General features: G+C 39.0%; 1 protein-coding gene across 1 annotated transcript; it reads left to right on the plus strand.

Moving 5' to 3' along the window:
* Positions 1-683: 683 nt before the first annotated feature.
* Positions 684-8,540, plus strand: LOC147073672 (uncharacterized). The gene is made up of 2 exons (XM_085944670.1): positions 684-2,466; positions 8,434-8,540. Exons 1-2 carry the CDS (start codon positions 684-686, stop codon positions 8,538-8,540), a joined length of 1,890 nt encoding a protein of 629 aa, XP_085800796.1.
* The last annotated feature ends 4,656 nt before the right edge of the window (positions 8,541-13,196 follow it).

Below are 13,196 nucleotides of genomic sequence, written 5' to 3' on the forward strand. Positions count from 1 at the left end.
TACTCCAACAAATCGTAACGTACGTCTATTCCTTTGCGCATTTAATTCAACTGTGCGGCGTCCAATCTCCCGGAGGCCAGTTGGGTCGGCGTCGAATTGGGTCGGCGTCCAATTGGGCCGGCGTCCGATTGTACCGGCGGCCAATTACCGGAGGCCAATCGGCGGAGGCCAGTTCGCGGTGCCAAATCGTCCTAGACCCGTTATATCGCATTTATCAGTGGAAACTTTTCACCTTTTTAAAATTCTTGAGGGCATTCCATGCCCAGCAGTGGGGAAGGGTGGAGGTAGGTTGGTAAGATCCGATATAAATAGTGCACACTCGACTTCCTAAATTGAACGAAACCCTACGTATTTGTTTTCATTGAACTAAGACTACACATTGCAGATGGTGCTGGTTAGTTTTTAAAAATCAATTAAACCCTGCCTAAAACAAACCATAATAGTTTGGTATGCAAAGGGCGATTCGACAAAGTGGTGCACACCTTTTCAGCCATACTTATTTGTTTTCGTTGAATTAAGAATAGGTATAATATGTATAATAAGGGGCCAAAGGTTGGTATGACTTCAGTGGGGTATGCCTTGATGCCAGATCAGGTGTGCTTCCAATGCTGAGTATGTCGACTATCCATGATAGCTCTGCCAACAAATCCTACCTCTAACCTCTCCGTGGGGGTCCCTAGGCAATGCAGCATGCTGGAGGAGGGTGCAAGGCGAATCACCAGCGCCTAAAAACTGGTACATTCTGGCTACGGGAAGGAAAACCCCTACAGAAAACCAGGACATGTTCACGGGCCCTAAGGTGGCAGCCCCACCAGTGGACTCGGGTGCTGTGGAATGATCACCTGCACACCCTAAAACAACAGATTAATCCAAGCACAGGGAAGCCTCGGACCCCCGTTTCCATCTTGACGACCTCGCCCGAATTCGGTAAACGATTTTGTTTTGGAACCTACAATATCCGTACTCTAAATGTCCCTGGAAAGGCCGAGCATCTAACAGAAATACTTTCTCAATACAAGTTAGATGTTCTCGGGATCAGTGAGTGTCGACTCACTGGCATTGGCGAGAAGTTTATTCGTGGGTTTCGTCTACTGTACTCCGGACACGCCACATTGCGACGTAGTGGAGTGGGATTGCTGATTTCCAAGGAAGCTTGCAAGTGCCTCACCAGCTGGGAACCTATCTCCGAACGTCTACTCCGTGCTACTTTCAAGACCAAGTCGGGCTCCATCACTTTTCTGCAGTGCTATGCTCCCACAGAGGCTGCTAGCGATGCAGATAAGGATACATTCTACGAAAGTTTGGCGGAAGCCGCTGGAAATATTCCCAGCTGTGATCATGCAGTTATCCTTGGTGATCTAAATGCCAAAGTAGGATCTGACCCCTCGCGTGGACCCTTTGTGCTGGGAAAACATGGCCTTGGCCAAATGAATGATAATGGTTCCTGTCTGGTAGATTTTGCCTCAATGAATGGTCTTGTGATTGGTGGTAGTCTTTTCCCACATAAGACCATCCACAAATATACATGGACATCGCCAGACGGTAATACAAGAAACCAGATCGACCACATTTTGGTCAAAGCGAAATACCGGCATGAACTGCTAGACGTGCGGACATATAGAGGTGCAGACATCCACAGTGACTACGAACTCTTGGTCGGGAAATCCCGTATAGACCTCAAACGAGTTCCAAAACCCAAAAGGACGGTCAGACTCGATGTGGAAAAACTGAAAAATACCCGTGTGCGTGCAACCCATGAGCTGGAGCTGCAGAAGCGCTTATATGATGCTCGAACTCTCACGGCTTCCATCGACTCGGATCCCTTGGAAGGAAAATGGATATTATTCCGGGATGCTATAATGAGCTCTGCAACTACTGCCTTAGGAGAGCGGCATACGCACAGGCCGGACTGGATGTCACCTCATACATGGGAGATGATTGAGAAGAGGAAGCTCCTGAAAGAATTGCGAGACAATGGTACATACGACCTACAGCGCAGCGCGGAACACCAGACAATGGACCGCGTGGTAAAGCGTTCTGCCCGCCGCGATAAGCGCCGGCGCCTGGATGACCTCATTCGGGATGCGGAATCTGCTGCCTGCAAGAATAATCCAAGTGCTCCCTTCCGCATCACCAGAGCAATTTTCGGTAGGAAACGTCCAGTGGTCACTGCATTACGCAACTCTGACGGAGCGACAGTCACTGAACCTGCAAAGGTCCAGGAGCTATGGCGCCAACATTTCAGTGATGTCCTGAATCGCCCACCTCCATTGCATCCCTTCGATATTCCGTCGGAGATCACCGCCCTCGGAATCACTACTGCATCGGGATTCTGCGAAGATCCTCCAACAACTGCTGAAGTTAAAGAGGCTGTCAAAAGACTGAAGCGCAGGAAAGCCCCTGGAGATGATGGCATCCATGCAGAATTTCTGCTCTGCGGACTGAGCGCTGTATTGCCGTCCTTGTGTGATCACTCTCCTCAGCGTTCCCCGGAAGGTGTTGGCGCAGATTCTCCTGTACAGGATTAGAAGTCCCATGCTGGACGTTTCGCGTGCGCAGCAGAGTGGATTTGTCCCGGGGAAGTCCTGCTCAGAGCATATTTCAACTCTCCGATGCCTCCTGCAACAGTACCAACAGATGAATATACCTGTCGCCTGCTGCTTCGTGGACTATGAAAAGGCATTTGACAGTCCTCATCGTGAATCTCTGTGGCAAATTCTGCTAGGCTATGGTGTCCCACGGAAACTGGTCGCCGTGATAAGTGCTCTCTACACCAATACAGAGTGTCGCGTGAGAGCAGCCGGAACATCCTCTGACCTTTTTGAAATCACGTCAGGAGTCAAGCAAGGATGTGTACTTGCGCCCTTTCTTTTTATCATCATGATGGATTTCATAATGCGTAAGACGGTTTGCCCCGACAGTGGGATACGCCTACATCATGATGACACAAGCGATCTATGCGAAGAGAGACTGTGCGACTTGGAGTATGCAGACGACGCAGTCGTGTTTGACTCGACGATCGAAAGGTTGGAGGTGACCGTGAACAGGCTAGCCGCGAACTCGATGCGTGTGGGTCTTCATCTGAATGCCGCTAAGACCAAATCCATGTGCAGTGCTGCTTGCATCGACGCTGACACTCCTCTGCGGGTTTCTGGTTTGCCTGTCGAGCTGGTGTCCAGATTCAAATACTTGGGTGCCACGGTTGCCGATGATGGTGGTATTTCTAGTGAGCTTGGAATCCGCATGGGTGTGGCGGGCTCTGCGTTCAACCAACTTGGAGTCGCATGGAGGTCAAGGCTATATTCTGTGAGGACCAAATGTCGTTTGTTTAACGCGTGCGTGCTACCTGTGCTCCTGTATGGCTGTGAGACATGGCATCTTACTAAGCTTCAAGAGTCTCGGCTTTTGAGCTTTGAGAATCGATGTCTCCGCAGAATCTTAGGGGTACATTGGTACGACCGCGTTACAAACACCCGAGTTCGTGAGCAGACACAACAGCCTTCGGTGATTGAAGTTATCACAAAGAGACGAATTACATGGCTGGGATTCCGGATGCCGCCAAAGAGTGCGGCACTTCGTACCCTTGTGGCACAGCCTCAAGGGTTCCGTCGCCGTGGCCGGCCCTCCCTCAACCTGCAGCGATGCTACAAAAGCGACCTACGTGCTGCAGGTCTGACATGGCGGGAGGCACAGGAGTTGGCGATGGACCGAGGGAAGTGGCGCCAACTTGTGCTTGCCCTATGCCCCAATGTTGGGACGTGACAGGGTGAAAGAAGAAGATGATAATATGTTAGTTATACACATGGTGTTGATTAGTTTTTTTTTAAATTCATTAAGACGATACATCAGTGAAACGGCAAATAATTTTCAACTATAGGCGCGACGAAATTTTGGACTCGCTGGCATTCGGAGAGAACGTCGAGCTGGGAACACGTCAATTTGTTTCATGATGGCGACGGGGGTATTAATTATTAAATCATGTAAAGATTACTAAAAACGTTACCTATTTAGTTGAAAAAGAAAACATGTCAATGAATATATTACCTATTATTATTTTTACTAATAGAACAATAAACCGAACATTAAATGGACGCATGTTGGATTTATATGACAAATTATATTTCGTTCGGCATACGTCATTTGCACCCGCGACCCGCAATCCGCGCATCGCCTAGCCATGATCTTTTTAGACCATGCCTCAACTGAGGTATAGTCTTAAGCCCTGCCTAAAAAAATATTCTTCTATTTACATAATATCTAAAATTGTGATTATTTCAATGGCGTAATTTAGATATTTTATAGATAGACGAATGTTTTTTGTCTATTATCTATTATGGCTTGGTTCGCAGGGTTTAATTGTATTTTAAAAACTAACCAGCACTATCTGCAATTTATAGACTTCGTTCAACGAAAACATAATAATACGTATAACTGACAAAGTTGAGTGTCCACTATTTATATCGAATCCAGCCTACCTCCACCCTTCGCTACTGATATCCAGCGCATGCCGGAGACAGGATACGGATGTGCTGGAAGAAGGTGGTGATTATGGTAAGGGCTCGAATCATCGAAAGAAAACGAAATAATGAGTTATTTTAGCCATGTGATACTTGCAGTATAAAATGTAAATTTTGCCACAAATCAATGAATCCGCATATTGTGAAATGATTTGCAGATTGACGTAGCATATTTTATATTGTATTCCGACTGAAATCAATCAAATAATATCAAAATACGTACTACGGTATTAAGAGATAGGTACCTACTTTAAATAATTAAATGTTTATTGTACACGCATAAAGAAACAATCACAGCAAGCTATTTTCCAATATTAAATTATTATTATTATGATAGTATTAAAATATCTAATAATTATTTTATTAATACCTGCATGCTTAAGTCGATATTGTATTATTATATTTTATAATCTACTCACAAATATTTCGATAAAAAGTATTAAAACTATATGACAATACCTTACTTATCTTATCTATACAATTTCATTGAGATTAATAATAATGTACAAAATATATGGTAATAATAATAATCATACTGCACTGACTCATAATAGTCATAATATTAAATGACTTTACAAAGTTATTTGTTTTAAGTTTACAGTTTTGGAATAATAATCAACTTATTATCGATTTCTTTGAAAATTGTGAGAACTCTAGGGAGATAAAAAGGGTATCTTCTACATTCTATAAATTTCTGTAGGTGGGTATTGAGTGCACAGTAGATGTCTCATAGAAATTACCTCGCGGAAACGTTGCTGATTTCCCTTTGCGAAGTTAGCATTTTTTTTAATTATATTTATTTATCAGAGCTATGGCGGTTTACTTGAACTCCAGGTAAATTTAAATGATTCGTTTATTATACTTGCGTGTTTCACGCGGCTGGCAAGACCTCTACAATAATCATCAGCGACTTTGGCGCCAAATTATATTAATAACAGCGCGCACCACATAAAATATAAACGTAAATACAGCAAACGCGACCCTTAAAAAATGAGATTGGCTTGAATGTTGTATGGACACAGTAAATATCGCGATAGTTTAATTTACAGTATTTACACGTTATTGCTGGCAGTATATCCATGTACACGTACAGGCGCTATAAGTAAAATTCAGGGAACTCAGTGTGAGGAAAATATTTATGATGGAATTATAATTAAATTTTAAGAAGGTTCATTGTATAAAAATATTAGTAGAGTACTAAAATGTTCTGCGGCCCCATAAATGAATCTTCAGGGTCCTCTGAGTTTGAGAATCAGTGATTCATTCACTCATGATTCACTAATCATTATTATAAACCACATTTTCAAACCATCATAATAACTTTGCATTATACATAACAGGTGGCAGTGAGATCATAATTTATTAAACATGGAAAAATCCTAATAAAGGCAGGTTGTTATCTTTATAATCATAAATGTTTAGAAATTAATTAGTAGGAAAAGTTTTTCCAACTTTGCAAACAAAGGAAATACTAAAACAAAAAATGCCGTATCAATAATACGTGTGGAAGCTTTTTTTAGGTCTCCCGGGGAACGGTAAAATTTAAAATTTTCCTCTTGTAACTAAAGATGAGAGATTCTTTTCTTCTCGTGCCAAGGCTTCTATCTGGATCGGTTGGTGAATTTTTAAGATATTTGGAAACATGGATTGTCCAACGAATCTTCGACTCTTTAATTAAGTTAGACATTAAGTTCACGTGGCTGAGACATGTGTTCCGGATGCTGCTAGAAAGTGCAACACTTCGTACCCTTGTGACACAATCTCAAGGGTATCGTCGCCGTGGCCGAACCTCTCTCACCCTGCAGCGGTGCTACGATCGCATCTACGCAGTGCAGGCCTGGCATGGCGGGAGGAGCTAGAGTTGGCGATGGACCGAAGGAATTGGCTCAAACTTGTGCTTGCCCTATACCCCAGTGCTGGGGCGTGACAGGGTGAAAGAAGAGAGAAGAAGATTAAGTTAAGTGAAAATCGATTCCTGGTAAATTAATTTATCGAAAGAATCTGACGTATTTAAAAAATCTTTAAAGTGAAAATGTGGTAAGAACACACACGATTTAACATCGCATGCCAGATGCGATTAAAAAATGCTAGCTCTGGCAAGAAAAACGCCAATTTGGCAAGGCTGTGGGTCTAGGTGGGTATAGGCACAAGGCGGCTATCGATGGTAGTTTATCATATTTATCTATTGAGGCACTTAACTGTTACAATAAGATAATCGTCTAAACTGTTAAAAAGTGCTATGTTCTAACAGCCCCTCGTGTTAACTTTTAGAGCGAGATAGACAGTTTAAACAGCTAACTTTTGTAACAATTATATTACCTCAATACATAAATATGATAATGTTTATCACTTTAGCCGTCGATAGCCGCCTTGTGTATAGAATAGACCCACTGGATCGGTTGGTAAATTTTTACCATTTTTAGAAATGTGTATTGGATAACGAATCTTCTACTTTTTAATTAAGTTAAGTAAAAATCAATACCCGGTAAATTAATTTATCAAAAAAAATCTGGCATTTTTATAAAATCTTAAAAGTGAAATGTGATAAGAAAACACACTAGATTTAACACTGCATGCCAGTTGCGATTAAAAAATGCTAGTTCTGGCAAGAAAAATGCCAATTTGACAAAGCTGATTGGAAATAAGAAAATGAATATTGGCTTAGTATATATTTTAGTTATTAAGAATGAGAGAAGATATTTTTATAAAACCTAATAATTACTAAATAATTTGGAATTAAAATATTAAATTGACGTGATTCAAAGCGTCTCGTCAACGTTTGTACTTATCTTGGATTATAAAAAGGACTAGGTATGATTATATAAAAAATGTAGTTAATCCCACCACAGATTGGTTTTCTATCCAAAGATCATTTGTAGTGATAAAAATTATTATAATAGATAAGACAGAATAATGACGAACATCAGATCCTTGTTTCGTAGTGGGAATAATATCAGTTGTTATCAGAGTAGTGGTATTATTAATAATCTACGTCTCTAGGTGCCAGTGGCGAAGGGTGGAGGAAGGCTGTTAAGATCCGACATAAATAGTGCACATTAAAAAAACTTGCGAATTGTAACGCCGAATTTACAATTGCAAGGCTAAAGTCAAAAGGGGACTACGCATCTTTTAAGATAGGGATCTCTGTTAAACTGAGTACATTGATTCTAAAGCCTGATAATTGGCCACGTTACTCATTCATTAAAGAATGGGTGTCAAACATGAAACACCACGGCTGCCAACCAGCTGACTTAACATCAACGAAAAATGTTCTACTACCAAAATGTACGTGGCTTAAAGACAAAAGCTGTCGATTTTTTGAGAAATGTTTTGGCTGACGACTATGATGTCATAGGTTAACTGAAACATGGCTCAATGACAGTGTTTTTAATCGCGAATATTTTGGAAGTGAGTACTTAGTCTTTAGGATGGATCGAGATTCCGGCGCAGGCCACAGGCAGGGTGGAGGCTATCTTTTGGGGGTTAGAAGCATGGAGGGGTTGAAGGCCGAACGTGTCCATGCTTTAGAGACTACAAATGAGGACCTTTGGGTGAAACTAACCTGTGATGGAGTCACTATTTACGTTTGTGTTGTATATTTTCCTCCAGCCAGTGACGTGGAGGTATATAAATGTTTTGTTGAGAATATGCTATCTAGTGTCAACTTGATTGGAGACAGAAGTATTAATGTGATGGGAGACTTTAATCTAACTTCAGCGCGCAACGGTGAAAGGGTCAACAGTGACCTGGAATTTATGTGCGCTGTTTTTGGATTTTCTCAGTACAATGATATTTCTAACTCTAGTAATGGGCTTCTGGATAGGGTATTCAGCAACATCAATTTGTCAGTTTCCCGATGCATGTCCCCTCTTGTACGAGAGGATGACTATCATCCTACTTTGGTTTTTGTGCTCAGGTTTCGATCGACTCGCCCGCTACGAACTGAAATACCCTCACATGAAACCGATCGGTGCAGGGGATGAAAGTTTGAAGGTGGAAACTTCAGGCTACTTTACTCATTAATGAGTGAAGTGGATTGGAGTGAGTTGCTCGGGATTTGTGATGTAAATGAGGCGGTACAATTCTTTTATAGTACTGTATATAATGTGTTTGTTGAATGTTTTTCAAGGAGGTCGCCATGTGGTGGTGGAAGGCGATACCTGAGGTGGTTTTCTCGGGAGATTATTGGGGACATTCAGATCAAGCATTGCTATCACAAAGCTTGGAAGGCTGAGCATGGTCAACGCGACTATGAAATGTTTAGCCTTTATCGCTTGAGAGTGAGGCAAGCTGTTCGAAAGGCCTATCGAACATATATGGAATCGGTAGAAGATTGCATTCGTGAAAATCCCAAATCGTTTTGGGATTATATTAAATCATTAAGAAGGGATGGCGGGTATGCCAATTCGATGAGTTGGAAAGGCGAAGAGGTGACCGGACATGGAGTGGCAGAAGCATTTGCTGGTCACTTCAGGTCTGTCTACACAAGTAGTATTCCTTATTTGGATGTTGCCTCCACGTCGAGACAGCCATCATGCGGTGCCCAGTCCATTGATATTTTTCCAGTTGATGAGAGTGATGTGTTAAAATGTATTAAAAAACTAAAAAATACTCACTCTTTGGGACCTGATAACGTCCCTACATTTTTTTTAAAGGGGTGTGTTGATTTTGTCAAAGGCCCACTTGCATATATATATAATCTTACAATGGAGACAGGTATCTTTCCGGAAACGTGGAAGATGTCGAAGGTTACTCCAATCCATAAGAGTGGTACAGAGTCATCAGTGGAGAATTACAGGCCGGTAGCTGTTCTCTCTGCACCAGCAAAAGTTCTTGAGATGATCATGCACAACATGATTTCTCCAAAAATTGAGTCATTTATAATAAATGAACAGCATGGATTTAGAGCAGGCCGATCAACGGAAACTAACCTGATGGTATTTACCGATTATGTGTCATCGGCACTGGATAGAGGCCACCAGGTTGACTGTTCTTACAATGACTTCTCGAAAGTATTTGACAAGGTCGATCATGACATCCTGATGGAAAAACTCCAACTTATCGGATTGTCGGATCGATTTTTGAAGCTATTCGGGAGTTATTTTAGGAACCGTCAACAATACGTATCGTACGGCCTTTATCAGTCACAGACCTTTTACACATTTTCTGATGTCCCTCAGGGCTCAAACTTAGGACCGTTGCTGTTCACAATTTTTATAAATGACATAGCATTGGTAATAAAAAATGCTATGTTTTTATTGTTCGCTGATCACTTGAAACTCGTTTTGGAGGTTGTCACCTTGGACGATTGTCGTCAGCTCCAACTTGATATAGATAATATATTAGATTGGGGCAGGCGTAACAAACTAGAATTCAATATTGCTAAATGCAATCTTTTGTCGTTTACCAGACCCTGAAAAGTGTTGTTTTTCCAATACTCGATGCATGGCAGAGTTCTGTCACGAATATCATCTGTAAGGGATCTTGGCATTACGTTTGAGAGTAAACTGACATTTATTAGCCATATAGTTACCATTTGTAACAAGGCGCTTAAAATGTTGGGCTTCGTCATGCGTACTTCCCGGGTCTTTTCGGATGTTACGGTATTAAAACTTTTATTTAATTCTTTAGTTCGAAGCAGACTTGAGAGTGGGTCTATTGTTTGGGCACCGCATCAGTTGAAGTATGGCCTTATGGTGGAGAGGGTTCAGAAGAAATTCTTGAGACTCCTTTACTTGAGGTTGTATGGATACTATCCGTGGCTTTATCCAACTGACTTTCTCTTAGGCATGCTTACATACTGCAGTCTGCAATTTAGAAGGAATCTTTATTTAGCTACGTATTTTTTTCGACTTATACGAGGTATAAATGAGAACTCTGCCATTCTGGCCAGTGTTGACCTGTGTGTCCCTGATAACTATCTTAGAAATAGAGAGCATCAGTTGTTTATTCTCCCAAGGTGCAGAACCAACCTGCCACTGGTAATGCCAATTGGGAGGGCGATAACTATGTTCAACGAAATTTCTTCGGGTGTTGATATATTCCACCTACGTGAGGTTGTGTATAGGTGGACGTTGTTTTATAAATTCTTAAAATAGGGTCTGCTTAACGCATCTGGTGTACTTCCTTGTACCCATCTTATTTATATAATACTGTTTTATATTTCTTTGTTTATAAATGTCAACGTCTTAAACTTATAATTTGTAATGTCCACAATATGTTCAAAAAATAAATTGAAATTGAAAAAATTAAATTTTGTCAGTCATACTAATTGAATGACGATTGGAAAAAGGATAATATTCGAAAGTTATGAAAAATCAACTGAGATAGACATTTTGTAGGTATTTGTATACTCTTTATATTGAGTGTAAAACGAGGAATATTCGTCTTACTCCATTGTAAAAATCTAATAATACAAATTTCAGATGGTGCTGGTTAGTTTTTAAAAATCTATCAAACCCTGCCTAACCAAACGATAATAGTTTAGGTATGCCATGGGCCATCTGACAAAAATAGTGTACATTTTTCTAGTACTTAATAATAATTATTTATTTTCATTGAATTAAGCATACATAATAATATGGTGTTGGTTAGTTTTATATAATTATTGTATCTACAAAATATTTAAAACAATGTATGATTTAATGGCATAATTTTAGATATTTTACAGATAGATGAATATTTTTTTACTATTATCTATTTAGATAAATGGATGCCATTTTGAAAACGTCATTCGAATGTCAGATTCTGTCCAGATGCAAGTTTTCGATTGTGGCTCCCCCATCAATTCTTTAGATAAGTTTGTAGGTCTGTACACACATAAGTATTACCATTTTAAAACAATCATTTTCTACAAAGTTTCATATTGCATTCGAACAATAGACGACAACTAGCACTATGATCAAAATTTGCAGCTCCATACCCCCTGAATATAGTCAGCCTTACGAAATATCTCTTTTCAAAGCATTGAATAATCCTAACTTTCCAATTAATGCAAATCCTCTATCTGCCAGAGGCACCTAGCGGAAAAATATGAAGCTTGCAATTTGAGACATTGTTTTGATAATTTACAATTTTAACTGCATAAATTAATAAATACTTATTTGAAAACATTAGAGAGGAAAAATATTTTTTATTTTAAGTCAAAGATAAACTTACAATTTTAAAAAATATTGATGAATTGACGAGTATGAGCTGTGGATGCTGAACGACTGTCCAATATAAAATCCGAGGCGAACCAATTTTCAAAAGAATCAATCGGTCGCGAGATTCGGATGGAGATGCTTAAAAATAGTAATACTTAAATGCTGTGTCTCCAACTACACTAGATCTTCATCATTCATCTTCGTATCAGAAATCCAGCTCTTCATAGCTGGAGGAGAGCGAGGAATTGTATGGGAATAATAATTATAAAGACATTTTAGTAGAAACATATATTTTTTTATTTATGTTCGCATAATATATTATAGCACTGTTATATAGTTTTTATTATTTTTGGTTACAATCAATTAAAATAAAATAAAAATTGACTTAACAATATCACATTTACACAGAGATTTAGAACAGAATGTGAAACACATCGCTAAATATTATGTTCACAACAGATTCCTATTTATTGTTAACAAAAATTATAATTATTCACAAAGTAGGTACCTACAGGTTTATAACTGCCAACTGTTTAACTTCCAAACTGTGTAAAAGGCCCAACATTCTTAGACTGGGCAGGTATATATTTTTCTAAAAGGAAAAATTCCAAAAATTTTGATATTGGTCCCAAAATTATTTATTTTTATTCTCATAAAAATGTATAAAGTGGACAATTAAAAATAGGTATGATGTTTCAATTTTCATGTCATCATTTTAATTTTTAATTTTAAAAGGCACCTATAGATTTTTTAATTTAATATTTTTTACATCAAGAATTTTTGAAAAATAACCAAAGAGATGGTGAAAATAACACTTTTGCGAAATTATATTTTAAATGTATACAACATTCTACAAATATTGAGAGTTTTTGACCAAACATACACAGCATTTGTAATGACAATCTTAAATTTAAATTTGGAACAGAATAAACAATTTTTTCAAAATAGAGTTAAAATATTATTATCTGAAGTTCCCATGTCAACCACAATTTTTGTGAATTCTATGGTTTATAAAAACATAGTACGTAGTCAAAAATAAAATTGAATGATTAAAAACAACACGTGTCAATAGTAACATCTTTTTTTTACATCAATTCATAAAATCATTAGCTTCCGAAAGTGTTATTATTCGATTATAAAATACAATACATAAAACAACAAAAAAAAATACACATTTAATATTATACAACGCTACGTGAGAGGTTAAAAACAAAAACTAATATTTAGTGAAAAACACACTTTTGGTGGAACTATAAATATTTTAAGAGCCAATTTGACAGTTGGATGAAGTCATATATTATGTGTACACTCGACGACATTAAATAAAAAAAAACTAAGCCAAAGATTAAAACATAATAGGCCTGGCCTATTAGTCAGTTTAATCCACGATCGCCATCCAGGTTGAGCATGTAATGAGCAGATTAATGGATCGATGAACTGAATCGCTTTGACTTTCGACATCAATCCGCGTCAAACACAATTCAGATTGAATGTCTAATGCTTGCCCATGACAATAGAATTTTAGTGTTGCCTA

This window comes from Rhyacophila brunnea, unplaced genomic scaffold (genome assembly GCF_057557595.1).
Source record: "Rhyacophila brunnea isolate RB1 unplaced genomic scaffold, BYU_Rbru_1.0 scaffold_17, whole genome shotgun sequence".
In the NCBI taxonomy this organism is placed as follows: domain Eukaryota; kingdom Metazoa; phylum Arthropoda; class Insecta; order Trichoptera; family Rhyacophilidae; genus Rhyacophila; species Rhyacophila brunnea.

Excerpts from the sequence above, each read along its gene's own strand:
- LOC147073672 (XM_085944670.1), top strand. The coding sequence starts at position 684 with ATGCAGCATGCTGGAGGAGGGTGCAAGGCGAATCACCAGCGCCTAAAA. Across the intron at positions 2,467-8,433 it reads CGCTGTATTGCCGTCCTTGT|GTTTCGATCGACTCGCCCGC; the intron begins GTGATCACTCTC and ends TTTTGTGCTCAG.